Source organism: Halichoerus grypus, chromosome 5 (assembly GCF_964656455.1).
Source record: "Halichoerus grypus chromosome 5, mHalGry1.hap1.1, whole genome shotgun sequence".
Classification (NCBI taxonomy): Eukaryota; Metazoa; Chordata; class Mammalia; order Carnivora; family Phocidae; genus Halichoerus; species Halichoerus grypus.
In genome coordinates, this window is record NC_135716.1 from 75,651,907 (window position 1) to 75,677,593 (window position 25,687).

General features: G+C 38.2%; 1 protein-coding gene across 1 annotated transcript in view; it reads left to right on the forward strand.

The window, feature by feature from the left end:
* OPRK1 (opioid receptor kappa 1) overlaps nucleotides 1-9,723 on the forward strand; it is a 33,614-nt gene extending 23,891 nt beyond the window's left edge. The window contains exon 4 of the mRNA XM_036106324.2: nucleotides 5,669-9,723. Within this exon, the coding sequence (XP_035962217.1) occupies nucleotides 5,669-6,201 (533 nt within the window). The 3' untranslated portion in view covers nucleotides 6,202-9,723. The remainder of the gene's footprint in view (nucleotides 1-5,668) is intronic.
* Nucleotides 9,724-25,687: the final 15,964 nt, after the last annotated feature.

Here is a 25,687-nt window from a genome sequence, read left to right on the forward strand (position 1 = left end):
ACCCTGTTTGTTTCTCAGAGTCCATAGTCTCCCATTGTTCATCTCTCCCTCCAATACCCCCCCCACCATTTTTCCCTTCCTTCTCCTAATGTCCTCCATGCTATTCTTTATGTTCCACAAATATGTGAAACCATATGAAAATTGACTTTCTCTGCTTGACTTATTTCACTTAGCATAATCTCCTCCAGTCCCATCCATGTTGATGTAAAAGTTGGGTATTCATCCTTTCTGATGGCTGAGTAATATTCCTTTGTATATATGGACCACATCGTCTTTATCCATTCATCTGTTGAAGGGCATCTTGGCTCTTTCCACAGCTTGGCTATTGTGGACATTGCAGCTATGAACATTGGGGTGCATATGGCCCTTCTTTTCACTACATCTGTGTCTTTGGGGTAAATACCCAGAAGTGTAATTGCTGGGTCATAGGGTAGCTCTATTTTTAACTTTTTGAGGCACCTCCACACTGTTTTCCAAAGTGGCTGTACCAACTTGCATTCCCACCAAGAGTGTAAGAGGGTTCCCCTTTCTCCACAACCTCTCCAACATTTGTTGTTTCTTTCCCTGTCCATTTTTGTCATTCTAACTTGTGCAATCTATACCTTCAATGCCATCCCAATCAAAATTCCAATGACATTTTTCAAAGTGCTGGAACAAACAATCCCAAAATTTGTATGGAATCAGAAAAGACCCCGAATTGCCAAGGAAATGTTGAAAAAGAAAAACAAAGCTGGGGGCATCACGTTGCCCAATTTCAAGCTATATTACAAAGCTGTGATCACCAAGACAGCATGGTACTGGCACAAAAACAGACATATAGACCAATGGAACAGAATAGAGAACCCAGATATGGACCCTCAACTCTATGGTCAAATAATCTTCGACAAAGCAGGAAAAAAACATGCAATAGAAAAAAGACAGTCTCTTCAATAAATGGTGCTGGGAAAATTGGACAGCCACATGCAGAAGAATGAAACTTGACCATTCTCTACCACCATACACAAAGATAAACTCAAAGTGGATGAAAGACCTCAATATGAGACAGAAATCCATTAAAATCCTAGAGGAGAACATAGGCAGTAACCTCTTTGACATCGGCCACAGCAACTTCTTTCCAGATACATCTCCAAGAGCTAGTGAAACAAAAGCAAAAATGAACTTTTGGGACTTCATCAAGATAAAAAGCTTCTGTACAGCAAAGGAAACAGTCAACAAAACAAAGAGGCAACCCACAGAATGGCAGAAGATATTTGCAAATGACACTACAGATAAAGGGCTGGTATCCAAGATCTATAAAGAACTTCTCAAACTCAACACCCAAAAAACAAATAATCAAGTCAAAAAGTGGGCAGAAGATATGAAAAGACACTTCTCTGAAGAAGACATACAAATGACTAACAGACACATGAAAAAATGTTCATCATCATTAACCGTCAGGGAAATTCAAATCAAAACTACATCATTAGTTTTTGATGTAGTGTTCCATGATTCATTGTGTTTGTATAACACCCAGTCTCCATGCAATACGTGCCCTCCTTAATACCCATCATTGGGCCAACCCATGTCCCCACCCCTCACCCCTCTAATACCCTCAGTTTGTTTCTCGGAGTCCATAGTCTCTTATGGTTCATCTCCCCCTCCGATTCCCCCCCTTTATTTTTCCCTTCCTTCTCCTAATGTTCTCCATGTTATTCCTTATGTTCCACAAATAAGTGAAACCATATGATAATTGACTTTCTCTGCTTGATTTATTTCACTTAGCATAATCTCCTCCAGTCCCATCCATGTTGATAGAAAAGTTGGGTATTCATCCTTTCTGATGGCTGAGTAATATCCCATTGTATATATATGGACCACATCTTCTTTATCCATTCGTCTGTTGAAGGGCATCTTGGCTCTATTTCATTTATTTCTGCTCTGTTCTTTATTTCCTTCCTTCTACTAACTTTGGGCTTTGTTTGTTCTTCTTTTTCTAGTTCCTTAATCTGTAAAGTTTGAGAGCTTTCTTTTTCTTAATGTAGGTGGTTATCACTATAAACTTCCCTCCAAGAACAGCTTTTGCTACATCCCATAATTTTGGTATATTTTATTTCTATTTTTATTCATCTCAAGCATTTTTTAATTTTCCTTTGATTTCTTCTTTGACCCATTGGTTGTTCAGGAGTGTATTATTTAATTTCTACAGTTTCGTGAATTTTCCAATTTTCCTCCTGTTTAATGCCTATTTTTATGTGGTCAGAAAAGATACTTGATATGATTTCGATCTTCTTAAATGTGTTAAGACTGTCTTGTGGCATAACATATGTTCTATACTGGAGAATATTTCATGTGCAATTGAGAATAATGTGCATTCTGTTTCTCTTGAATGAAATGTTTTGTATATATCTGTGAAGTCCATTTTATTTTTTTAAAGATTTTATTTATTTATTTATTTATTTTGGTGGGGAGGAGCAGAAAGGGAAGGAGAGGGAGGAGAAAAGACTCTCAAGCAGACTCCACACTGAGTGCAGAGACTCACACAGGCCTCAATTTCATGACCCTTGTGATCATGACCTGAGCCAAACCAAGAGTCAGATGCTTAATCTACTGAGCCACTCAGGCACCATCCCCCCCATTTAATTTATAGTGTTGTTCAAGTCTGCTGTTTCCTAATTGATTTTATATCTGGATGATTTATCCATTGTTGAAAGTGGGATATAGACGTGCCCTATTATTGCTATTTCTGTCTCCCTTCAGTTCTGTTAATATATGCTTTATATATTTAGCTGTTCCAATGTTGGGTGCATATATATACTTACAATTGTTACATCCTTTAAATGACTTGGTCCTTTTATCATTATATAGTGACTTTGTTTGTCTCTTATGACAGTTTCTAAGTTGAAGCCAGTTTCGTCTGATGTAAGGACAGCTACTTCTGCTCTCTTTTGGTTTCCATTTGCAAGGAATATCTTTTTCTATCCTTCACTTTCAACCTATGTGTGTCATTAAAGTTAAAGATGCATTCTTTTTCCTGAAAGAGAACATTTAATAAAAATGGTGCATGTGGACTTGAATTTCCTTGATGATTGCCTCAGTACTCTCCTTTCTATTTGTTGGTATAAGCTTAGCTTCACTGATATTTCTGGAGGATATTTCTAACCCTATCACTGAATGTTTTCCAAAGTCTTGTAAAAGTAGCTGTAGTCGATTATTTCACCCATTCAGCAAATATTTATTGAGCTCCTACAACATGCAAGACAATTTGTTCAAGAGGAAGCTGATTAAACATCAGCTCTTATGTTGCCTTACTTATCTCAGCAGATTGCTCTTCCATAATAACTACTGTAATCAGTCCCCATTTTCAAGGGTTTCCATGTGGTATTCATTTATTCACTTATTTAACAATTTGTACTCCTTAAGCACCTTATGTTCTTATTTAACGGTTTGTATTCCTTAAGCATCTTATGTTCTTGCCACCCTATGTGGCAGGGATTATATATTGAATAAAGCAGGCTGGTTATCCACCCTAAGGTAGTTTGCATTCTGGATGGAGAGAAAAATGCCAGGAAAGGTAATATTATTACAGAAGAGCTTCTGTCTAGCTTCTGTCATTATATAATGATTAAAAAATAAGTTGAGTATAATATATAGAGAGAATATAAGTTGCAAGGGAGAGAACTATTTAAATGGATCAGCCTCTGTATAAATGTCTCTGATGTGACATTTAAGCTGAGGCCAACCTCAAGAAAGAGACAATGTTGGAATACACAAAAGCTAAGCATGGAAAGGACAAAACAAAACTAAACGTGTTCCCTACCTTCAAGGAGACTAGATTCAATAGACAAATCAAATCCAGACTAGTATATTTTTAAAATTCAGATTTTTCGCAATGTGCACCTGTCAAAAGTTGTTTAATACTTTTTTCAATGATTAATGTTGATGATTTTTAAAAAATGATTTTAACTGTTAATATTCCCATAAACACTAAAAGCACAGGGGTGCCTGGGTGGTTCAGCCATTAAGTGTCTGCCTTCGGCTCAGGTCATGATCCCAGGGTCCTGGGATCGAGCCCCACATCGGGCTCCCTGCTCCACGGGAAGCCTGCTTCTCCCTCTCCCACTCCCCCTGCTTGTGTTCCCTCTCTCACTGTGTCTCTCTCTATCAAATGAATGAATAAAATCTTTAAAAAAAACAAAACAAAACAAAAACAAAAAACCCCCCACTAAAAGCACAAATTTAAAAAGATGCTTGTTTGTTTCTAATACTCTTCATAGTAATAGTACTTTAAACAATGATTTTTTTTAGAGAATCAAAAATTCTGAGTTATTCTGGAAGTTTGCATTTACTAATGAAAGTTTTGATCCGGTATCTAGTTGATAAAAGATAGGTTTCTAAGATAGTCATCTTTATTAATTGGGCAAAATGATTATATTCTTTGTATTGTAAGTATGTCTAATTGAAATTCTAAGATGGTACATTTTGTTTTTACTAAGAGATACTTGATTAAGATCACATAAAAATATTTTAGAAAATATAAATAGAGCTGTTTCACTACAAAATACTCTTGTCCTATTTTTGAAGCAGATTTTCTCAATATCAGAAGAAAATATCATAATAAAAGTTATGCTCTTATTATTGCTCATGATTACTTTATTGGTAAGGAAAGATCAGATTAGGACAAAGAGTTTTGCCTGCTCTGAACTCAATGACCTCTCAGAGGGAAGAGGAAAAAATGTGGACTGGTTGATGCTTGGGGAGGAAGGGAGCCCCCAAGCAAAGTATCAAAAAAGTGCTTATATTGGATCTCTGTTCTTTCTGGTCTCTGCTCTTTCCACTATGAAGGTCACTCCAAAGAGAATACTATCCAGCAAAGAGAAGCAGAGCAAATATATAATTTTCCAAGTAATCAAATAAAATATTTATTTTATCTGTTACATAGTCAGTGTTGGTAAAAATGAAAAATGTGTCTCACTTATGAATTTCCTTGATGATGGTGCTAATAAAGATGATTTTCTTCCTCCTTTTTCTACCTTCCCTTGTTCTGTTTTTTTTTTTTTTTCTTTTCTTCCTCCTTCTCTTCCTTCTCCAAAAGTTTACTCATGTTTCAACAACACCCTTAATCAATTGATTCCATTAAGTCACAACTCCTGGGTCATATTTAAACACACTTTGTATAAATTTTTACTGACCCACCTAATGCTTTCTTGTAAATCACTTGATGTTTTCAGACAAGTTGGCTTTTGCTAGATTTGGAATATTTAGTCATTTATTACAAATAGATACTAGCTTTTATTGTCAGAGTCTTAGGTCTGGGAGAATTGTTAATGAATGGAAATGCAAGTAAGGGCTTATGCTATATTACCAATTTAGCTCTTCTGAAAGTCATCCACATTAAACTGGTTTCCACAACTACATAATTCATATTGCTAGCTAGTAATATGTATTTCATAGAATTGCGTGTGTTACCAATAAATGGTGACTTTCTGGCTTCATTGATCTAAGCACAGATAGGATGGTTAATATTATACATAGAATTTATTCCTAATTTGGTGATCTACTTCAGGTAATATCATCTCACCATAATTGGACCTTTGTACCCAAAAAACTCACTTTTAGAATACTTTGCAGCCACAGTAATGAGAAAATATTTTCTTTTTGTGCTTTTGTTTGTTTTGTTCACCTTGTCCAGACGTGGATGTCATAGAGTGCTCCTTGCAGTTCCCAGATGATGATTACTCCTGGTGGGACCTCTTCATGAAGATCTGTGTCTTCGTCTTTGCCTTTGTGATCCCTGTCCTCATCATCATCATCTGCTACACTCTGATGATCCTGCGCTTGAAGAGTGTCCGACTCCTTTCTGGCTCCCGAGAGAAAGATCGCAACCTCCGTCGGATCACCAGGCTGGTCCTGGTAGTGGTGGCAGTCTTTATCATCTGTTGGACCCCCATTCACATTTTCATCCTTGTGGAGGCTCTGGGGAATGCCTCTCACAGCACAGCTGCCCTTTCCAGCTATTACTTCTGCATTGCTTTGGGTTACACCAACAGCAGCCTGAACCCCATTCTCTACGCCTTTCTTGATGAAAACTTCAAGCGGTGTTTCAGAGACTTCTGCTTTCCAATTAAGATGAGGATGGAGCGACAGAGTACTAGTAGGGTCAGAAATACAGTTCAGGATCCTGCTTATGCGAGGGATGTTGATGGGATAAATAAACCAGTATGACTAGTCGTGGAGATGTCTTCTTATAGTTCTTCGGGAAGAGAAGAGTTTAATGATCTTGGGTTAACTCAGATTAGTACTGAAGTCTGAGATAAGGTAGAATTTTTAACAAACTTCTAGAAATCTCATGGCCTGAAATCGTAAGATGCAGGCTGCATTAGCCATCCAGGTCAGTGGAAGCATTGAGGCTGTAGGGATGGAGTATAAAAGATTCAAGTAAGCAAATACAGCCCCTTTATAAGGCAGGGAAGCAAGGCTGACTCCAAGTTCCTTTGATGAACAAAGAAATAAGCCTTTTCCTTCTGGTTACCTAGATTTAGTCCAGGACCCATCTGCTGTGGCCTTTCCATGCAATGTGGTTCCAAAAGCTCTGTTTAAAAAAAAGGACAAGGAAAAAATTCTTGGTTTCAGAGGATAGTAGGTGTCCAATCCAGATGCTTTACATTGACAGCAACAACCTGAGTAAAAACAAGAACCATTTCCAGGGCATGTGCCCAGCTCACTTTATGCTACATGGATACACATTTCCTGTGGCCGTATAGTGATGATTCTGGCTTAAGTATGGCTTGGACCCACACCTGAGGTATCTGATGTTCATGTATAATAGGAAATTATCTTGATATTTATGAAGTTACTTAAACATGCCAAAGGTGATTTCCAACATAGTTTAATTTCTTAAAAGGCACAGTTTGTTTCGCAGCATGCTATTCAGATAAATAATTTCATGATAAATCATGTTCTGATGTCAAGAAATATAAAGTGGTTTAAATATCACTGAAAGTATATATATTTCATCTGTAAATAATAGTATACGTGTAAATAAGGACCGGGCTTGCCTTCCAGTCAGGCACTTTCCCGAGGACACACTAACAATATTGCCTGAGTTATTGACGGTTGATGCGGAGACATTTTGTGGCAACATGAATTTCTTTCTGGCATCAGTCAGACGCCGTCTCTTTCAGACCCCTGAGCACCATTTAGGCCTTCAGTGGTGCTCTTAAATCATGTGTTAAACAACCACAAAATATTCACTCATTCCCAGGTTATTGACTTGGCAGAATCTAATTTATATGCAGCATCTCTTCATGAACATATAGCTGTTACCAAATTTTCTATCTGTGGAGGGAGGGCGTTTTGCTCATGTTAATCTTGGGCTAGGATTTTGTGGCTTTTGGCAGGAAGTAGAAATGTTCCTAATTGTGGGCTGAACAAGGACATTATGTCACCCGTGGTGCTTGGACATACCTTGGACTGTGTTCTGTGAAGAGCATACTAGCTGAGGATCATGCCACGAGTAGCACATTTAGGATAATTTTGCTAAAACTTCCAGATGATATGTTAATTCCCTCATCTTTCCTCTGAAACTTATGATTTCAGAGGTAATGGCTTTTTCTGTAATTTGCCTGGGCAGAAGAAAGGGATAATTTAGAAATAACCCCTGTCTCTTCTCTTCTTTAAGCCTATATGTTATCAAGGCAGCACCCCCTGGAATTTAATGGGAAAATCAAATTTATAGACCTACATACTCATAGACATCATTACATCTCTAATTTCTGTTCACTGTGTACTTTCTGTCTTGTGTATATACTCGTTCCTTTTGGAAACAAACCTTGCATTGAAAGCTTTATATGTGGCTTCAGAATTTTACTATGATGATGTTTGTCTACATTCCAGATTTTCATGGCATCTAACATGACTTAAGGCAGAAAGGCAAAGTTCTTCTGAATGAACCCAAAGTGCTCTTTTGAGCATTTCTAAAATTTCAGTGATTTTCTTTGGTGTCCTTGTATTCTTATAACTAAATGTAAATAGGAATAGCTTAAATATTGGTTGGCATTCATCCCTTGGTTAAAAATCTTGGCTATCATATAGAAGGGATATTTATACAGAGAGTAACTTCAGGAACAAGCCCTACTGATGTGAGAAATATACAAATCTCTTTATGGAACAGTAAGACCCAGGAGATTTTCTTGAAGGATTCTTACGCAGTGCACAAATATACAATTATGGAATAAAATTATAGTGATTATAGTAATGGGTTCTCTTTCACTTAGCACCCCATGTACCCTTATGGCATCTGTTGCCATTATTGGAGTCTGAACTTTAGCCAGATTATCCTGCATGTCTTTATATCTAAGTTTGCAGCCCATGGAGAGAGAGAAATAGCTGAGTGCCCATGAGAGATGTTCTAAGTTCTCTATTATTGTGGACACCAATTTCCCCAAACTGGAGGAAGAGGGAGTGGCTTTGTCATTTTAGGGCACTGCTTTTAGGAATGAAAAAGTGAGTCATATATGTTAGAGAAAATACCACTTACACAAAAGTATTCATTTGTCAAAAGTGTGTATGTGTGCACACGTGTGCATGCATGTGCGAGTAAGTGAGTGTGTGTCTGTGTGTGCATGTGTGTGTGCTCATGCGGGCATGCATATGTGAAAGTGTGAATATATGTCTTTCTGTGTGTGAATTGTGGGTGTGCATACCTGCGTGTGTGTGTGTGAATATATGTGTGTGATTGTTTATGTATGCACGTGTGAGTATACATGTTTGTGCATGTTAGTTTGCATGAGTATATGTGTGTGTGCATGCATGTGTGAGTGTGAGTAAATGTGTTTACATGTGTGTGATTGTGTGTGCACATGCATGCATGTGTGTATGAGATGATGTATGTTTGTGTCCCATGTCTTGATATTCCTGCTCTCTCATCACAGCAAGGAGGGCACACTGTTTGCTGGGTCTCTTTGAGACCAGAACTGTGTGTATTGAACCTCAAGATCAACTCTACATATATTCCATCCTCCCACCTTGGTGACTTCTGGAAGATAAGATCTAGTGAGGGATCATAAAAAGATACAGAGAAATGAAACAGCCATGCAGGAGGCAGCAATGAGGGTGAAAACCCATAATTCTAACTGGGAGGAGACTGGCATTAGTGTCTCAGAAATACTCTTAAGAATCTAAAATCATCCCCTATGCAAAGAGCTTAAGTCAAAACTCAAAGCATAATGCTACAAAAGAAACACAGTTTAGAAAGTTAGTTTTGAAAAAATCAAGGAATATTTACATAAATCTTAAGAAAGTGGTTCCATTCTATGATGTATTACTGAGAAATACAAGTTCTTAAATCTGTAGAACCATTATCGGACAATTTATAGATGTTTCGTCTAGTATTGGGATGTAATAAGATGAATAACTAGAATAAAAGGAATACATTTTATTGGTATTCCTTATTGGCTGGCTTTAAATTAGACCTTTTTAAGGAAAAAACTATGACAAGCCTGTATGTCCATCCAATGAGATTTATTTTCTAAATAAGAACTGTTTGGAAGATTCAGGATAAATATGAAAATCCCATCCCCAAAAGACATAAACCTGTTTGCCCTGAGGCAGTTTTCTTCTCTGAAACAAAGGTATACTCATATATTCTTTATTGTATATACTTATATCTTGTACTTTTGGAAGGTGATAATTATGCATTGTATATAAGATTGTCTGTCTTGCAATAAAATAAAAATTGCACCTGCTCAAAACACAGCAGTCGATTACTGTGGTAAATCATTTATTATTTAATGGCTTTGATGATGCTGTACTTCAGTAAGAACAATGTTACCTGTTTCTCAAAACTAAAAACAGTCTCTTTGATTTTTCATCCATGACAATGTCATGGATAATTAATGGAAAGGAACAAAACATGTAAGGATCTAAACCATGATGCTAAATTCCAAAACCTACAATCACTTAGGAAAATTCGCATCTTTCCACAGTTGTGCTGTCAAGATCCCAGAATCAATGTTACACAAAGCCTTCCCTATGGAAAACCACTTTTTCATTATGGAAAATATTCAAAATTCAAAATGAAACTTTCCCATCAATAAAAACATAAAGAAATCACACTCTCCTGCCCCTCTTCCAATACAATACCATAAATTACCTGTTTCTAAGCCTCATGGTATTTGTACACATAGAGAGTAATTTAAAAACTGGTATCTTGACAAAAGAAATATATATATATATATATATTTTGGTAAATAGAAACAAACTTAGGGAAGGGAAGTCAAAGAGGGACTCCTCTTGCTAATTGGAGAGAACACACTAGCAGGTTCTATTTTCATTTAAAACAGCAAATTTCTTGATACAAACTTTATCTTTGATTGATAACTCAATTTCATTTGGGATTGGATATCAAGTATAAGTTGGACTGGAGAGAAAACTATGCAGCAAATTTTAGGCATTATGATATCTTCTCCTCTCTGTAATTAATTTGCTGCACTGTACATTCCTACAGATAGTCTTGAGGTTTGTAGAAACTAGTTGATAACAATAAAAAACAAATATTATAACTAATTTTTTCAATAACTGTTGCTTGAGAGGATGTTCAATCATATTTGTGTCAGGAATTATGCCAGATTCTGCATAGATAAACAAAACAGACACAATTTTGATACTTATGTCTAAGAAAAACAAGCAATTAAGGAAAAAATTACAATGTATTGCAATGAGAGCACAACTTAGTGGATACAACCTATTCTAAAAGGTTTATCCATTTATGTAGACATACTTTTAAAAATGCTTTATCTATGTCTATACACTGCACCTGAAACTACTAGAAAAGTTAGAGTAACAGTATTCTTACATATGAAGATAGTTAAAATGTCAACTACTAGTAAATAACATAAGTGACTTTGTGGGTTTTAAATAGTCAAGGAAGGCTATATGTTCAATTAGGAACAATATAGTCTTGGAATTATACCAGAGGATGAGACATTGATAATTATGAGCTGTGCTATAAAGGTGTTCGTAAAACACAGACCAAACTACAGGGTCTAGTGTAGTTACTTTCAACAATTTTTAATGAAACTAAGGAGGAAAGAGTTAAAATAGCTGGTTTGCAACCAATTCATTCCCCTTGTGGAGGAGCCCTCTTTACAGGTGGGACAGGAACAAAGATCGGTAACTGCCTAATATCCTCAACGGGACCTCTGATAAATAATGATTTTTGCCTGGTAGAAGAGACCTTATCTATAGAATGCCCTTAGCAGGATGTCCCTGGCTAGAAGATTACTTGTAATAAACCAGTGATCTATAAGTTTACAGTTTTGAAGGGCATGAAGTGGGTATGTTTCATAACATAAACACTCCTTGTGGTGGCCTACAATTTCATCAGAAACCTCAACTGTTGTTTAGGGAAAGAGATTCCATGTCAAATGTGGGAAAAAGGGACCAGGGACCACCCATGAAGTCTCAGATGACTCTCTACTTCATCAAAGTTGTAGATTTTCTGTATCCTTGAAAGTATAAATAAAAATTGATATTTCTGTGTCATACTGTGCCTCAACTGTAAATTTACACTAAAAATATGCTGTTTAAGCCTACAAGTTATTTACCAAGTATCAGTTAAGTTTTGATTTAAGTATCAGTATATAAGTATCAGTTAAGTTTTGATTTAAAACTAACAATGCTGCTATGGCTAGTACTAATAATTATAAAACGTCATATTTATTGTTACACTGAGTGTTTTCTATGTCCTGGGTTCCTACACTCAACGAGCCTATGAGTTAGTTGAAATGGAAAAGTCAAGTAAGTTTGCCAGTGTGACATAGTAAGTGGCAGAGATTATGACATGGAAAATGATGGGATTTCTCAGGATCAGCGTTCTTGGATGTTGGTAAGCTGCAACAAAAGAGATCGGGAGAGTAAACACTAGTAAACACTTAAATCCCAGCTCCAGTTGAGATTTGTGTGGTCGTGAGCAAGTATTATTTTTTCTGCATGACAGTATCCTCTGTAAACACTGACAAAAAGATTATCTACTGCATAGAATTATTGGGCTCCTATAACTAAAGTCAGTACTCAACAAGTGTTAGTTAATATAATTACTACTATTCTCAATTAGCCCCACTGCAAAAACATTGGATTCCATGATTTCCATGGTTTCTTCCAATTCTAAAACTGCACAACTCTGAGATTCCCCATGGGCTGCTTCACACAGCCATGTGACACATCATCGCCATGTGAGGTCCAGCAGGTAGTGAGGACACAACTCTGGAAAGAGAACTCCCACAGCTATCTACCACAGTACCCACCTCATCAAATCTTCCATTTTTTCCTCAGTGGCTCCAGAGGAAGAAAGGGGAAGAATCTGGTAGGAATAGAAAACCAGGGATAGTAGCATTTAAAGAAATGTGCATGTGAAAGGTATTTGCAGGAGGAGGTGGGGGGTGAGGTGAGGTGTGGGATGGGGAGAATAAGAACAGCACTGTCATTTACCTTGGCTGCCACAGGGATGGGGGACATGGCGTTCTGACAGCTGCATCATTTCTTTCCTGTTCTGGGAATGGGGCTCCAGATTTATGTATAGCCAAGAAGAAAACCCACACTGAAAATATTTATATTCTTGAGTATTAATTCTAAATAGCAATTAGTATTCAAATTTACAAATTTTATATTAAAAAAGAATCCTTAAATAGTCTTCAATTTAGTAAGTAAAATTTAACACATAAGCCCCAGAATAAGTAATACTTTTGAAGGTTTTTTTTTTTTTTAAGAATTTATTTATTTATTTGAGAGAGAGAGAGCGAGAACAGGAACACAAGCAGGGGGCGTGGGAGAGGGAGAAGCAGGCTTCCCACTGAGCAGGGAGTCCGATGTGGGGCTCGATCCCAGGACCCTGGGATCATGACCTGAGCCGAAGGCAGACGCTTAACGACTGAGCCACCCAGTCACCCCCTTTTGAAGGTTTCTAACACTGACAATATTTTAGAAATAATACAAGGTGACATCTGTTAGAAAAAATGAATATTTGCAGATGTTAGAAATAACGCTAAAAATGGCACTGCTAATAAAAAACACAATGTACAATTGCTTACCATGATGACTAAATTCATGCTTTTCTTATACCCTCCATATCTTCCATATCTTATACCTCCTTGTATCTTGCATAACAATGAGACTTTGTCATACAGTGGCTATTTTATACCCAAATTTATCCTGCAACTATCAGGTTTAAATTAGACACCATTTGGAGGATGAGAGATCCAGGCATTTTATTGGCATGGAGAAGAGATTATGATACAGGGGAAATGAGAGAAAATGACTTCAAATAATGTGTCTTCAATCCGTGTACAGATGGGAGAGTTTTGCCATTCTTCCTTGTAACCCCACACAAAGCCATGACATATGCCAACTGGAGCATGCTTCCATTTGAGGGAAAATTAAGAGTGTTTATATTCTGAGATAATTTGAAGAATAGTGCACCCATAAACACTGAATAGATTTTTTTTGTAAACTAGAAGATATTTTTTGTAGCCTGTTTTCATTTTGGAATTCTGCTTAGATGAACATACTACAATAAGATGACCCTCTCAAGATCTTTGCCAGTATGCTTCCTTTATTCTATGCTACTTTCACACCCCTAACTTTATTTTCAGGTTAAAAAATAAATCTCAGTGTTTCTTTAAGTTACATTTTGAAATTGTTCCTCTGTACATAAGCCTCTGTTTCTAAGGACTACTTTTCAAGGAATAGAGGGTATTTCCATTTAGATAGATATTTAGGCAAAATTTTTTTGACTTATGGACATTTTCTTGATTATGTAATTTAAATATTAGTTCAGTTATAAATAAGGACTTAAACAATACCAACCCATATATACATACACAAGACCTCAAATATTTTGTTAGGGATTAAAAAAAAAATGAAAGTCAACATTGTCTTTATTACTGAATTGTTTTGGTCAAGGCTTTCCAGCATTTCATTTTTTGTGATTCAGCTGCACATTGAACTGGGTTTTCTGGGTGACATCTACTTGAGCAGGCTTTGCTAGTATCTTTCTTATCATTATCATGGAGTAGATTAAGAAATGACTGGCAGTCAATGGGTAAAGTATTAGCTGTTTACTAACACCACTCTTTCTATATCATAGGAATACAGAAGGAGCAAAGATCCAGTCATAAAGAGTGGACATACAGTCAACTTTCACTGGTCTCCAGGGGGAGGCCCATGGTATGGAATTTACAAATACCCCCAGACCATTGATTCTTTTCATACTCCTGCTGCTGGAAAACCACACAGCTTATAAAATAATGACAGTAATTTTTAAGATTTGACTCATTGTGGCAGACTGTATTTTCCAAATTGGCATGACTGTATCTTTCGTTCCAAGTAATCTTCACACAGTGTGAATATCTTGAAATTCTTCTCATCTACTGCGAGGTTTATGTCCCTCCCTTGAACCTGGATATATCAGTGTTACTGTCTCAGTCCACAGAATATGGTGGAAATGAAGCCATGTGATTTCTGAGATTAAATCATAAAACACCAATACTTCTGCCTTTCTCTCTTGGAGCCAGCTGCCACGTTGTGAGGAAGACCAAACAAGACCCTGCAGAGAGGCCGCATGGAGAAACTATGGGTCAGTGGAAGAGCCAGCTCAGGCCCAGCCAACAGATGGCTTCAACTGTCAGACAAATGAAGATTCCTCCCTGTGATTCCAGTCCCTAGCTGTACAGTCACTCCTGGCTGAGAACCCAACGTGAAACAAGGCAAGCCATCCTACTATCTCCAAATTCCTTACCCACAGTATCAGTGAGCATAATAAAATGCTCGTTTTACACCACGATGTCCTGCAACAATTTGTCATAGAATAACCAGAACACACACAGATAAAAGCAGTCAGATTTCATGACCGGCCTCCACTTAGAACCTCCCTGTTCACCTCTTCATACAGCAGATGTGAAAAACTATTCCTCTTTACGAGAAAAGGAATCATCCTGAGCAGTTAGCCTTTGTTCCAAACCTTGTTAGCTCACCAGTTCACATCTTTTCTAAAGAACAGAAATATATAAATGCTAAGGCTTCTAAGAAACTCATATTATATCTCCTTCCCTCCAGCTACCACTGGACCATAAACAGTAGATAACAGACATAACTAAAAAGGCAGCTGTGGACTGGGAGATAATACTGCAATGAATTTATTAATAATGGAAATAAGCAATGAGAATAGAAATTTTATAAGAATACAGAAAATATATTTATTTTGGGTATGGATAGTTTCCCCATCATAATAGTTTGTAAAAAGTAAATTTATCATTACATATTACTTCAGATTTCTAAATATTGTATCAAATTATACAAATGATATTACTGACAACATTGTGGGAATGTTGAAAGATCATGGTTTTTTGAGCCAGAGAAAGTGGGATTTGGACTCACCACCTCCATTTCCTGACATGTTATTTGACAGTTCTTTGTCTTGGTTTCTTTATGCACTAAAAAAAGGGAAGATAAAAAAATGTCTACTTTGATAATCTGTTATCAAATTAGATTGTTTGAAATTTTGAGTTAAAAATCAGAAATACAAATAGATATGTCCTTTGTTGGTACAATGTTGAATACATTTCCCGAGGCAAATTGCATAAAGTTTAATAGGCTGAACAAAGCATCAAAGAGCCCATAATTATTTTCTCTTAGAGTAATTCATTTATTTTATTTGTGTTTTATTCTGTTTGCATTAGTGGCAGGTGGGGTATTAGATTATATGAATGGGTACAGGAACAAATTTGTTAAAGCTTTACAGAATAAAAAAACCAGGAGAGCTTACAGTCAGCTTCTTAAACTCAAAATATTTGGATTGTAGTTTACAGTGACTTTCATTTAAGACTTATGTGTTCAGGGGGGTGGAAGAGATGGGGTGGCTGAGTGATAGACATTGGGGAGTGTATGTGCTATAGTAAGTGCTGTGAATTGTGCAAGACTGTTGACTCACAGATCTGTACCTCTGAAACAAATAATACATTATATGTTAAAAAAAAAAAAGAAGAAGAAGATAACAGGAGGGGAAGAATGAAGGGGGGGAAATCAGAGGGGGAGAAGAACCATGAGAGATGATGGACTCTGAAAAACAAACTGAGGGTTCTAGAGGGGAGGGGGGTGGGAGGATGGGTTAGCCTGGTGATGGGTATCAAAGAGGGCATGTTCTGCATGGAGCACTGGGTGTTACACACAAACAATGAATCATGGAACACTACATCAAAAACTAATGATGTAATGTATGGTGGTTAACATAACATAATAATAATAAAAAAAATAAGACTTACGTGTTCAGACAGAAACGTAAGGTGAAAGGGATGGGAGGGAGAAGCTTCTATTTCCACTATTCTCCACAAATGAGACTATAACTTAAATACATAGGATCATTTATTTCATTATCCAACATATATATACATCTGTTATCTCTGTACTCACACGCACACACACACAAAATTAAATTGTGGCCCTGGTATAGAGAGGCACAAACTGCAAATTCTTCCATACCATTTGGCAAAGAGCCTAAGAGGATGATCTTCCCAGCAGAGGCTGTGAGCTGGTGCAATGGCACAGAGGGGGAGGTGATAGCAGATGCAATGGGGTTGGCTGCCCCCCATGCTTCCAGGCTCCAGTTGGCAGGGGCACTGGAAGAGGAGGTGAGCCTGTGACATTGATGGGGGCACTGTGGGCAGGAGCATGGGACCTGTGGGAGATGCTAGTCCCAAGAGCAGACCCTCACTCCCAGCCCTTCCTTCACTGCAACTCAGTCTGCATTGGACACCCAATGATGAGCAAGCAGTACAATCAATGGGTTACATGGAAAAAAATTCTACAACTCAAAAATGATTAAAATGACAATGATTGGAAATGATTAAAATGACATGAACTTATATCATTTGGAAAGCAGTTTTATGGTACACACATAGTTTTTTTTTAAAGACTTTATTTATTTGAGAGAGAGAGAGCACGAGCAGAGAGGAGAGAGAGAGAGAGAGAGAGAGAGAGAGGCAGACCCCCTGCTGAGCAGAGAGCCAGATGTGGGCCTGGATTCCCAAGACCCTGAGATCATGACCTAGGCCAAAGGCAGATGCTTAACCAACTGAGCCACCCAGGTGCCCCCACATACACAGTCTTATTTAGAAAATAAAAATAAATATAGTTTTAAGTATTTTGCTTTGGATATTGAATTTTCATATTAATTTACATTATTTTTATTAAATACTTCTCAATAACACCCCTGCATGTATGTACATATTCATACACAGATATTTGAGATAAAGAGAGAACACCTGCATAAAATACTATCATCTGATTAGTAGCATTGTCCAGTTGTTAAATAACTGTCAAGAATTAACTTTAATAGCAGGGCATTTAATATGGTGTCTTAGAGTTACCGCTCTTTATGAACCAAATGCTTGGTTTACGAAGTGTCTTTTTCAAATGGGATTGAGATTCATGTTGGCACTTAATGACTTTTATTGAGATACATAAGGCCACTTGTTTGACACTGCTCAGTTGTGGAAATCTCAACCTTATTGATCACTTCCACAGGAAATACTTTCTTCATCTTTACTGTGCCTGTGATACTCTTCTGTTTCATTCATATGATACTAATCTTAAACTATCTTCTAGAAACACTTTGGAATATGTTCCAATCCCTTTCCCTTAGTCACCTGCATACAGTTACAAGCTCTTTCGAGTCCAGCTGCAGAGTCTTACACACGTAATATGTATTTCCTCAGAGCCTAGCACAGTGCTTTGGAGTATAGTTTTGAAACCTTTTAGAAAAGCTTAGAAAAAAACTTAGAAAATTCCAAATTTCATCAGGTTTCTTTCCCAAAAAAGTCTCAATTCTTTCCCAACTTTATTGAGATAACATATAACATTTTAGAACTTTAAGGTGTACAACATGTTGATTTGATACACTTTTGTATTGTAGTATTATTACCAGTGTAGGGTTCGCTAATACCTCCATCATGTCCCATAAATTACCATTACCTTTTTTTTTTTTTGTGGTGAAAACAATTAAGATCCACTCTCTTAGCAACTTTCAGGTATATTGTATAGTATTGTTATCAATTTTAAAAGTCATATCATAAAACACTGTGCTGATGTGACATGACTATATAACATTGCAATATCTGGCATGAACATATCCTACTGAATGCCAGAGATAGGTCAATGACTATTCCTTGAAACACTGAAAAAGGAAATGACTTCTTAATGACTATTAGTATGAAAATACATTGATTTATTTGAGATCCCTTAGGTGTAGTCACAATAGATCAGCATCTATCTCACTATGCAAATTTGTTGTTAATCCCAAATAAGCCAGTTAAGATAAAGCATTAATTCACTGAGAATAACTATCCCCATATTCATATTTTGTATGAATGAAACTAATGAAACTAATGAGATGGAACTAATGCTAACTTCTGGTAGGATCATAAAACATTGGTACCAGAAGTGATTTTTAAAATATGTGGTATTATCACATAATCCAGCAATTGCATTCCTAAGTATGTCCCCAAGTGATTTGAAAACTGGAAGCAACCAAGCTATCCCTCAGTAGGTGAATGGGTAAACAACTATGGTATATACATACAATGAATACTATTAAGTGATAAAAAAGAGCTATTAAGCCACAAAAAGATATGGATAAACTTAAATACATATTTCAAAGTTAAAGAAGGCACTCTTAAAAAGCTACATAGTATATGTTTCCAATTATATGACATTTTGGAATAGTCGAAACTATGGAGACAATAAGATGGCTGACTGCTAGAAGCTCAAGGGGAGGGAGAGAAGATTAAATGGGTAAAGCACAAGGGATTTTTAGGACAGTGAAATAATTTCCCTAATACTGTAATGGTGGATGCATTATAAAATGAATATGTATGTCAAAACCCTTAGAACTTTACAGTATAATGAGCGAACCTTAATGCATACAAATTTTTAGGATAATTTAGGAGGTTGAGGGGTCCCAGGAAGGAATGCAAACCATGACAAGAGGATCTACGTGTATTACAAATATATAAAATAAGTTCACTGACGTGGTGGGGGAAAAGGTGCTGATTAGTTGGAAATGACTTAATCTCTGTTGGACTAGAGACAAAGGAACTGCAAGTAAGCACTCTACTCTGGTTGATGACGTTTTTTTCCCAAGAGGGTAAGGCTTAGCAATGCTGATACTGCTATACATGTATATTGGAATTGAGCAACTAAGTGAATGGATGACAGATGGTGTGAGCCAAGTTTTTTAGTTGGAGTGGGAATTTACAGACAAACAAAGGGAGGAAGCTAGCATAACCAGTGTAGCAATGAGATGGAGATCTCAGTCTAACCTCATGTTGATCTTAATACAGATACAGATGGTTACATATAGAAAATGTAGTTGTGTGGATATACTTGTGCTATTCTATAACATGTGTTTCCTTACTCTGTCAACTGAGAGAGTCTAAAAGAGATGACGTCCCAGTAGCAATGCCTAGCACCCAGACCATGGTTTCTAATAGCATCCTCCAGTACAAGTGACCAGAAATGATTCTAGGTCTGAGACAGGTAATATATAAGATGGGCCTGGTACATCTTTAGTGCCAGAACGTGAGGATGTGCTCAAAATAAATATATAAAGCCATAATTCTGAGATGTCAAAGGAACATGAATGGTCTCCCAATGGCTAAAGCTGGAACAATTTGAGCAAGGAAAAAAAAAGTATTATATTATAACCCAAGGTGTAAAATAAACATCCATGTGTCCAAATAATTGAATAAATAAATAAATAATAAATAAATAGGGGAGAAATGACAAACTCTAAGTATTTTATGTAGGTATTTCTCCCTTAAGGAGGTATTACATAATCCCCCACTCCTTAAGTACAGGCTGCCTTCCAAAGAGTATAGTATGGGAAGGGAGGAAAAGAGTAACTTTGCAGTAGGGAAAACTGACAAACACTACCTTCAGCCAGGTGACCAAGGCCAACATCAATGATATGTCATGTTGATAGTATGTACCCTTGATGTGATGAGAATGGCATTTTACCTCTGTTTTCTTCCCCTCAAACCATAACTCAAGCCCACATCATGATAAAAACCCTAGAAAAATCCCAAAGAATAGTACTCCTCAAAACTGTCAGGATCATCAAAAATAATGTAAGTCTGAGCAACTGTCACAGTCAAGAGGAGCCCAAGGAGACATCACCATTAAATGTAATGTGTATGGGTGGGATACTGGAACCAAAGAAGGACATTAGGAAAAAAACTAAGAAAATCTGAATAAAGTTTAGACTTTAGTAAATACTTATGTATTGATATTGGTTTGCTAATTGTAACATGTACCATGATAATGTAAGATAGTACTAATAGGGGAAGCTGGGTACAAAGTATATGAGAAACTCTGAATTATCTTCTCAATTTTACTGTAAATCTAAATCTGTTCTAAAAAAATAAAGTCTATTTAAAACATAATAATCCCCCCACTGTTCTTGCATATTTGGTTCTGGCTCCCAGCCTCAGCCACTGTTTTTTCTCTTTGATTTTGAGCTTGGGAAGTTTCTGTTGATGCATCTTAAAGTTCACTGACAATTTCCTTAGTTGTGTCCAGTCCACTGATGAGCCCATCAAAGAGATTCTTCATTTCTACTGCAGTAGTTTTCATTTTTAGCATTTCCTTTTGATTTCTTCTTAGATTTCCATTTCTCTGCTTACACTACCTGTTTGTTCTTACATGTTGTCCACTTTTCTGTTTTTCTGTCCATTTGACAGCCCTTATCACATTATTCATAGTTATTTTAAATTCCTGGTCTGATAATTTCAAAATCTCTGACACATCTGAGTCCTGTTGTGATGCTTGCTATGCCCCTTCCATCTGTGTTTCTACTTTTTAGCCTGTGTTTGTGGTTGCTATTGTTGTCATTAAAAGACAGACATGATGTCCTGAGTAAGAAGAACAAAGGTAAATATGCCTTTAGTGTGAGGTTTCATGTTTATCTGGCTACCAGGTAGGCTGTGTTTACTGTTAGTTGTAGTGGCAGGTGCCAGGGGCTAACATGTCCTCTGGTGTCCTTGTTTTTGTCTTCTCTATTGCGTTTAGGCTCTCTTAGAGACTCTTAAAATTGAGTCTGAATCTTGCCGTTCTTTTTAGCTCTAATCCTCCATTATTATAAAGAAGTGTTTTTGCTAGAGTGGTGAAGTTTGAGGGAGGGAGATGCATTCCATGTTCCTATGATTAGGTGTCAGCTCATGGCCCTGGGCTGTGACCTTCCCAAGCATCTCTCAGCTCCTTTTTCACCCTGTTAGGTGGGTAAAAAGACTAAGGGGGGCTTGACTTGGGCATTCCTTCCCCCACTGTTGGTTGGACTCTGGTAAAACCCAAGCCAGGTAGGTTCTGGTAAGATGGTTTCCCTTGATGGCAGGCTTTTTTGTAGGAGAACAGAATGCTCTGGGTATATTTCATAATGTTTACTTTCCTCTCCTCCTGCTTGAAGCAGGCAGGGATTATTCTCTGATCTTTCCCTTGAGAATCTGGTGGGGTTCCTTGAGGTAAAATTCACATAAGTGTGGGGCACCCATGAGACTGGGCTCACAAGAAGTTTGTTTTCTCTTCAGCTAATCCACACTCAGCCTCCAGGACAGTCACATATCCTTCACATGTCCCCGCCAGCTGCAGTGCCTGCTCCCTGTGGGTTTTGATTCTCTGAACTCCCCGCCAGTTTTCAGGTTGGTGGTTTGCCTCGTCAACTCAGTTCTTGGAAATATCTAAAGAAAAGTCACTGATTTTCAGTTTTTCTCTTGTTGGGAGGATGGGAGTGATAACATCTAAGCTCTTTACATGTCAGACCAGACCAGGAAGTCTCCAGAAATAAAATGAAGCCAGGCTATGTTGCCCATTTGGTGCACTGAATGCAGGGATTTGCAGTAGCTTGAGAACAGAAAATGGTTCCTAGTTGTCTTGATGGCCATTTGACCACAGACCATGTGAAATTTGGATGTAAACTCAATGCAGTGGTATGTTGATACTCATCCACCTTTTTGACACTTCATTCTATTACTCTACACTTTGAGCAAATGAATCAACACAGAGGTCAATGACATTAAGCAACTTAAATAACCAACTTTATGTGGAAATGCAGTAAATAGATTCCACACTTTCTTAGAAGTGTGACTTACTTTTTTTTCTCATTAAAATTTTGTTTTAAGGGGTCTCAAAATTCTGTGATAGATTTTTGTTTGTTCACATTAAGTGATCAACTTTCTCTCTAGGAAATACACACATTGTGAGAGACTAGAGACAGATTCAGGGAGCCAGAATACGCAAAACAGATCAAATTGTCAGTGAAGATACTTGTGCATTCTGAGCACTAGAGATGTCCTGTCAGCCTCACCAAGGTCTGGTTCAGATGTGGATGAAGTCAGAATCCTCCATGATGTAGGAGGAAAATTTGGTGCCAGCTCTACTGAATGTGTCATTTAAAATTGACTCTCAGCTCCGCTAAAGGTCGAGTGCTCTATTTAATGCAAGAAGGTGAAAGACAAGGTTCTCTAATTTTGCACCAATGATCATTTTGTTCCAGTCTTCTATTGTAGGCATTTGGAAATAGGAGTCAAATAAAATGTCTCCTAGACCATGCTATCCTCTATATTGAACTTTTTTCTTCAGAGAAATGGTTTCCAAACTGTTATGCTGTATAAAGCAACAAAGAATGTTCTGTATGAAATTCTCCTTCTGGGACCTTTGGGGCTGTCCTAGACAAGAACAGCACCTGCCATTGATTCAGGGCTTTGTGGCTGGCTATTGTCTGAGCACTTCCCATGTGTTAATTCACTCAACTCTTGAAATTACTGAGAGAGGCAGGCAGGACCGTGGCTGGCATTTCCAAGGTGATGAAGTTAAGGCTTTGGAAGGGTAGGCCAGCCAGGCAAGCCCAAGCACATGACAAGGGGCATTAAGCTCATGCCCTGGAGGCTGGTGCCAAACGTTTTTGCAAAGGGATGCATCTATGATTTGCGACTGTAAACAACAAGGGTGTTCTCAGGTTCAGTGTCACAGGTACCATCTCAGGAGATACTGTGGTCACTGGGCATACTCTCTGGCTCCCCTTTACCATGCAAAGCCTTTCATTCCTTCAGACACAGTAGTGGAGGGTGACAAATGCCCTGCAGTCCTCCAGCTACCGCTTCAACAAAAATACTTGTTTCTTTTTCGCTTTTAGAGGATAGCTTGTGAGCAAAAAGAGAAACCCGTCATGTATTCCATATTGATTTGGCTTCGAATATCTCATAATAAATCTTTGAAAACATTATCTCTGTACCAGGTGTTCTCTGTATGAGATCCTAGGACAGCCAAACAAAGAACCTCAAACTGGGTAGTTTAAAACAACAAAGACTGTTGTCGCACAGTTTTGGAGACAAGTCTGAAATGCAGGTGTTGGCAGAACCAGGCTCTTTCTGAACGTTCTATGGGTGGCTCCATCCTTGCCTCTTCCTAGCCTCTGGTGGTTGCTGGGGATCCTTGGTGTTCTTTGAATTGAAGACAAGCAATCTCTTCCTCCACTGTCACAAGGCCATCTCCCCATGTGTCTTTCTTGTCTGTGTTTTCTCCTCTTATAAAAACACCAAGCATCAGGGAACCTGGGTGGCTCAGTTGGTTAAGCGTCTGTCTTCAGCTCAGGTCATGATTTCAGGGTCCGAGGCTCCTTGCTCAGGAGGAATCTGCTTTTCGCTCTCCCCACCTCCCTGCTCATGCTCTCTTGCTCTTTCTCTCTCAAATAAATAAATAAAATCTTTAAAAAAATAAATGAAAATACCAGGCATAGTGGATCTAGGGGCTACTCTAATCCACTGTCACCTCATTTTAACTTGACAGTATCTGCAAAGACCTTATTTCCAAATAAGGTCATATTCTGGGGTTCTGCATGGACATGAATTGGGGGGGCACTATTTGGAAGTTGGGTAGTTAAATAAATATTTACCCCTCAGAAATTCTGTGGTAGAACAGAGTCAAGAGTCTGGGATCCAATTCTTATTTGTCACAGTGACCAACAGAGCAGACCTTGAGCGCGGTCATGACCTTGACTGTGGTCATCCCTGGGGACTCAGCTGACAAAGACTTGCAAACCAAACCCTAAAATCTGACATGAATGAGAGAAACTGAGGGTGGTGTCAACATTGTCACAAATGCCACTGGTTTACTTAGGCTCAGGCTGTAAAAGTTTTTTAAAGTTTAAGTTTAGTTGCTCAGAAAAGAAGGCAGAGGAGTAGGGGACCTATTCCAACTGGTCCCCTCAATTGAGCTTGATATCTGCCAGACCACTCTGAACACCCACAAAATCAGCCTGAGATGTAAGAAGATATATCTGGATCTCTACAAACCAAATATCACAGGCAGTTGGTTTCGAGGTATGAAGCAGGGAGCCATGATTCTGCAGACACATATCAGAAGATAAACAGAAGGGGGAGAGAGCTGTTGGGATTTGCATCATTGGTGGGTGAAAGCCTCCCATGCTGGGGATGGAGTACAGATTCGCAGACCAGTAGTGGTGGGGAAAGGACTTTAAGGCAGCCCCCAGACTGAAACCTGGAATGGCAGGGCTGCCCATGTAAACCAGGGGTGGCTATCAGTTTTAGAAGCACAAAGGGCAGAGATGTGCTTGGACCTGGAAGCTGAGAGGCACACAACCCAGGACGTTGCAGTTTTTAGCACCACAGACAGAAATGGAGATAATGTGGCCTGGAGAGCTCACTGAAGAAAAGACTGTGATCTCTCTGTTCTGACAGAGGGTTGGAAATGGTCTCTTCTGCTCTGACTCTTGGAAGAGACACGGAAATCCACCAGGGAAAGCCACCGGAGAACAAAAGTCCCCCAAAAAACAGTTTTCATTGAGTCTATTCCCCCCTACAGGGGCAGGGCAATGCTGCCTAAACAGGGCTGCCTGAGTAACAGCTCGGCAGGCCCCTGCCCCAGAAGACAGGCTGGGAGAAGAGGCCAACAACACTAAGGTCCCTACAAAACAGGTGCATCTTGTTTGGGTTGTGGTCAGCAATTTGGACTCTGTACATTCCCTCAACCACCCATCAATAGAATGACTAGGAGGAGGAACCCCCAAAATAGGAAAGACTCAGAGACTGTGACTTCTGCCACAGATTTACAAATGGATACAGATATAACCAAGATGTCAGAGATGGACTTCAGGGTAACAGTTATGAAGATGATAGCTAGAATAGAGAAATTGATTAATGACAACATAGAGTCTCTAAGGGCAGAAATGAAAGCTGAACTGGCAGAACTTAAAAATGCTATCAATGAGAGCCAATCTAATCTAGATACTCCAACAGCTAGGGTAAATGATGCAGAAGAACAGATTAGTCATCTAGAAGACCAATTGACAGAAAAGAAGGAAAAAGAGGAGGCCTGGGAAAAACAGCTTATAATCCATCAAAACAGAATTAGAGAAATAAGTGACTCTATGAAACGTTCCATGTCAGAATTATTGGGATCCCTGAGGGCGTGGAGAGAGAGAGAGGACTAGAAGATATATTTGAGCAAATCATAGCTGAGAACTTCCCTAATCTGGGGAATGAAACAAACATTCATGTCCTGGAGGCAGAGAGGACCCCTCCCAAGATCAAGGAAAACAGGCCAACACCCTGGCATGTAAGAGTAAAACTCGCAAATCTTATACCAAGGA